Source organism: Vulpes lagopus, chromosome 7 (genome assembly GCF_018345385.1).
Source record: "Vulpes lagopus strain Blue_001 chromosome 7, ASM1834538v1, whole genome shotgun sequence".
NCBI classification, from domain to species: domain Eukaryota; kingdom Metazoa; phylum Chordata; class Mammalia; order Carnivora; family Canidae; genus Vulpes; species Vulpes lagopus.
Genome location: NC_054830.1, coordinates 29,511,729 through 29,516,767, shown reverse-complemented (window position 1 = coordinate 29,516,767; position 5,039 = coordinate 29,511,729). Strand labels below are relative to the sequence as shown.

General features: G+C 61.2%; 1 protein-coding gene across 1 annotated transcript; it reads left to right on the top strand.

Annotated features, from left to right (window-relative positions):
• The first annotated feature begins 305 nt into the window (after positions 1-305).
• Positions 306-3,840, top strand: FEZF2 (FEZ family zinc finger 2). The gene is made up of 5 exons (XM_041763841.1): positions 306-432; positions 798-1,742; positions 2,103-2,237; positions 2,437-2,569; positions 3,510-3,840. The coding sequence occupies exons 2-5, from the start codon at positions 861-863 to the stop codon at positions 3,767-3,769; spliced, it is 1,410 nt and encodes a 469-aa protein (XP_041619775.1). The 5' UTR covers positions 306-432; positions 798-860; the 3' UTR covers positions 3,770-3,840.
• The last annotated feature ends 1,199 nt before the right edge of the window (positions 3,841-5,039 follow it).

Genomic DNA, 5,039 nt, shown 5'->3' with positions numbered 1-5,039 from the left:
GCGTCCCTCAAACCTATAGGCCCCCAAAGTTGTGAATCACGCACAGAACTCTGCCTGGGTTTGGGCTCCCCCCACCTTCTTTCCACCGGCAAAACCATCACGATTCCTCCCCCTCCCCCCTCCCGTCTCTTCCCTCCTTCCCGATTCGCGAACCGCTCGCACTTTCCCGAGGGGAGCGCGGGCGCCAGTTGCCTCCTTTTAAAGTTTGAGGGGCGGTGGCGGCGGCGGCCGGCAGGCGCGGGGGAACACAGGGGCCGCTACGGGAGCCGCGCCGCCGCCCATGTCATTCCACTTCAAGTGACTTCATGTGATGTCAGCTGAATGTAAAAGACAGTGATCTCACGCGGAGGGGAAGATGTTTGCCATCAAAATGTGACAGAGGAGACACGCTGCATGGCTCGGAACGCATCTCCTTGGCGGTGGGGGAAAGAGGTAAATGCGAGGTGGCTCTCCTGGTCCTCCTTAACTTTGCCCTTTCACTGTCCAGCTCCCCGCACGCGTGGCGGAGGCCAGGGTCCAGGGAACGGCTCAGGGGGGGTTAATTTGAGGCTCTTTTCTTTCTTTCTTTTTTTCTCTCTCTCCTTCTCCTTTGTAAACCCTCCCCCCTTCTTCCCCCTTTCAAAGTCTCAGGGCAGGGGCTGGTGGGTTCCTTTGCGCGCCGGGTTAATGGGCGGTAATTTGGTACCCTTGGGTGCACTTTGTTCTGCCCCTGTTCATTTGAATGCAAATGGGTGACCTGGACCCGACAAGGTGCTTATTAAATTGCGGTTTCCCTCCCTGCCTTTTCCGGAATGCAGACTTAGAGGAGAGAGGCTGCGCCCTGGCCCAGTCCGGCACGGCAAGGCTCGGCTCGGCGCGCCATGGCCAGCTCGGCTTCCCTGGAGACCATGGTGCCCCCGGCCTGCCCGCGCGCTGGAGCGTCGCCGGCCACTTCCAAGACGCTGGCCTTCTCCATCGAGCGCATCATGGCTAAGACGTCGGAGCCCCGTGCGCCCTTTGAGCCCCGGCCGGGGACGCTGGAGGCAGACGGCGGCCAGGGCAAGAAATTGCTCAACCTCTGCTCGCCGCTGCCCTGTATGATCCCCCTCCAGCCCCTAGGCTACGAGGTGCCGTCCAAGACGCTGCTCAGTTACTCGGAGCTCTGGAAAAGCAGCCTCCGGGCGGGCGGCGGCGGCGGCGGCGGTGGAGGAGGAGGAGGAGGAGGAGGAGGCGGCGGCGGCGGCGGCGGCGGTGGCGGGGGGGCCCCGGTGTGCGGCGCCAGCGGCTTGTGCAAAACCAACTGTGGCGTGTGCTGCAAGGCCGATCTGGGCCTGGCGCCGTCTGCGCTGCCGGCGGGCAGGGTCATCAAGCCGCAGGTCATCAACCAGGCGGTGGGGCTGCCGGCCAGCGGCTCGCTCTACTACTTCAACTACCTGGACTCTGCCGCGTACCCGCCGTCTGAGCTCCTCGGAGGCCACCTCTTCCCATCTGGCCTCCTCAATGCACAGGCCCCCGCCGCCCTGGCTGCGCACCCCAAGCTCTTTTTGCTGGAGAACGCCAAGTTGGCCGGCCTGGCCGCGGACAAGTTCCCCCATCCGGCCCCCTACGCGCACAAGGAGCGCTTGCCCGCGCCGCTGGAGCAGGTGCTGAAGGAGAACTCGGCCCTGACTGCCGAGCGCGGCGGCGTCAAGGGCCACAGCAAGCTGCCCGGGGGCCCTGCGGACGGCAAGCCCAAAAACTTCACCTGCGAGGTGTGCGGCAAGGTGAGGCCCCGGGTCCGCGGGGGCTGGGAGGGATGAGCAGGGATGGCTGCTTCCCCGAGGCAGCCCGGACCGCCCCTTTCTCAAGTTCAGGAGCGCCCTGTAGCTAACTACTACTTCACAGTGGGAGGGAGGGGGGGGGTAGCTAGTTGGGCCTCAGTTTCCCATTCTGTAAAATGGGGATGCGGTTGTCAGCGGCCACAAGGGACTGGCGTGCACAGAGGGTTGGAAAGCACTTGGAGAAATGAAAAGGGCTCTGTTTCCCGCAGGGAGTGTTGGTTGGGGGATGTAGGCTGTGGCCTCCCCAGTTTGTAGTCTCTCTCGGACGGACACACCACAAGGCCCCCTCGTGTCCTTCCCTAGGTGTTTAATGCTCACTATAACCTCACCCGCCACATGCCGGTCCACACCGGAGCCAGACCGTTCGTGTGCAAAGTCTGCGGCAAAGGCTTCCGCCAGGCCAGCACGCTCTGCAGACACAAAATTATCCACACCCAGGTACGTGGCCCCCGGGTCCAGTTCGGCCCGCGCGCAACACCCGGCAGCTGAGCGACGGTGTTGGGGAGAGGATGGCAAGGGTTCCCCTTACCCCTCCCGGGGGGCCCGTATCCCTTCAAGGAACCCCTTCAAGGTGCCCCTGAGCTGGCCTCTTCTGGCCAGGGCCTTGGCCTCACTGTGCGCGCGCCCCTTTCCGCAGGAAAAGCCGCATAAATGCAACCAGTGCGGCAAAGCCTTCAACCGCAGCTCCACGCTCAACACGCACATCCGCATCCACGCGGGCTACAAGCCCTTCGTCTGCGAATTTTGCGGCAAAGGCTTTCACCAAAAAGGTAATGTGCGGGGCGAGGCCCTCTCCTCACCTCTCACCTCGGGACTCGGCGGGTCACTGCGAGCGGGAAGGCAAAGAAGGATCCGCAGAGAGGGAGCGTGAGAGCTGCAAGCTCGGCAGCAGCATTTCTTTGGAATCGGGTTGTGACCGGTTTGGGTGGAAGCTCTCCAGGCCGGGTTAGTAGACCTCGCTGGAGTCAGGCTGGTTGCATGGGGAGACTCCCAATTTGGGAGGTGGGAAGGAAGGAAGAGGCAGAGGGAAAGGAAGCAGGAGAAAGAGAGACTATTGCCCTATAGAAAAAAGCTTGCCTTTGTAGCCGGGACACCCCTTTCAGATGAAAAAGAAAAAAAAAAATCAAGGCAAACTCCACCTCCTGGGAATAACAAGACTGGGGGAAACCATTCCCGTCCCCAGCACCTCCAGGCCCGGCTCCCGGCTTGGGTTTTCCAAGGTGCTTTTGCATCTCCAGGTGATAGCTGGGGGGGGGGGGGGGGGGAACGACCAGAGGGAGTAACTTTAAAAATGAGAAGATAAACAGAAAATGAGGGACGAAGCCCGGTTTCGTGCGAAATTCTTCCAGCGAGGCAGCAGCCGGGTGAAGGACCCGGTGCGTCCCTGGGTTGTGCAAAAGTTTCCCCGGGCCCCAGCCGAGCACAGCGGGAGGGACGCTGCGCGGGGGCCTGTGCACCCGGGCGGGGCAGGGGCGCGGGGAGGCTACGCGGGACTCGGGCCTCCATCCTGTCGTGAGAGCCTGCGGCTTGACGCAGACGAAGTTTGACAACTTCTTCACTCGGAGAGGTCGCGCCCGCCTAGCCAAGCGTCGCCTTCTTTGCGTGGGCACCTGAGCCAACCCCGGGACGCTCGGGAGGGGGGGGACCCCCCAACACACACACCCTACATCATCCCCCCCTCCCTCCTTTTTTGTTTCTGGTCTCCCGTAGGCAACTACAAGAACCACAAGCTGACCCACAGCGGCGAGAAGCAGTACAAATGCACCATCTGCAACAAGGCCTTCCACCAGGTCTACAACCTGACCTTCCACATGCACACCCACAACGACAAGAAGCCTTTCACGTGCGCCACTTGCGGCAAAGGGTTTTGCAGAAACTTTGACTTAAAGAAACACGTGCGCAAACTCCACGACAGCGTGGGGCCTGCAGCCCCCTCCACAAAGGACCTGACTCGGACAGTGCAGAGCTGAGAGCTGCTGCCTCGCCCTCCCTTCCAGCCCCATCCAGCCCCAAAACAGATCACAAGTATAAACTTATTTCTAAAATTAAAAGAAAATTAAAAAAAAAAAAACTATAGCAGAGAGGCTAAAAATCTATTTATCGAAACCAGCATATTTTTTGGAAAGCTAAACGTTTCCTCGATGACTGGCAGCAAACGCGTGGCTCCCACCTTTGTGCATTCGGGAAACTTATTTAAAAACCCAGTGCGCTGAAACGCATTCTCTTCCAGGCCTCCGCTCCTGCTCGGGCGGCGGGTTTTCACCCCAGCCTATCACGTGAACTCCCCGGAAGAGCGCGGCGCCCCCAGCCATCTTTATACAACCCTGTAAATCCTCCTGTACAAGCGAACTCGGAATATATACATGTCTAACTCAATAAACAGAATCACTAGTGCGCGTTTTCTTTCCCCACCTCCCCGCCCCCCCCCCCCGCCCCCTCTCCCTCGCCGCCAGGTCAGCCCAGCGACCCCAGAGGATGAGAAGGGTTGAAAAGGCGCTTAGGGCATTTCCTGCCCCAATGCGACTCCCTTTGGGGTGCTGGGACCTGGGTGAAGCCGAGCCGGGGTCCCTGCGGCGCTTGCACGTTCAGAACCCCTCCCCATACACACCGGGAGCGAGGGAGCAAAGGTCTGCATCGGCCTACACGTGGTGCCAAGTTTTTCGTTGGTGACTCTTCCGACGCTTGGGATTCTGGGTGTTGCCTTATTTGGGTGAGAAAATTTAAAAAAAAAAAAAAAAGGAAAGAAAGAAAGAAAAAAAAGGAGGGGTTAAAAGTGGCTGGGTGTTGGAGAGCCGGTTTTAGGTGCATCTTTCTGCAAATCGCTTTGCAGCGCGGGGGGCAACCGGCCAGGGCAATGACACTCCCCGCCTCCCCCACTGGCCCCCTCCCCGCCCTGGGGAGCTGATGGGCACGTTCCCTTTTGCGGGCGACCTGAGGGGCGGGCGCGGGCGCGGGGGTGGGGGTGGGGTGGGGGTGGGGGGGTCTCGTCCTCCCCTCCACGGTTCTCCTGGAGACACGAGCTGCAGTGCCCGGGGTCCCCAGCCCGGCCCGAGCTCTGGGGCTCCCCGGCCCGCGCTGCGGAGCTGCAGGCAGCCTGCGGGTGCTGCGCGCCCTGCCGCGGGAGGGCGCACCCGGACTCCCGGAGCTCGCCGCCGCCGCCTCCCGCGCCCTGATTACCGCGCAGTTAGCCCATTTTCTGAATAGCTATCTCCGCCGCCGAGCACGCTGATGAAATGATCT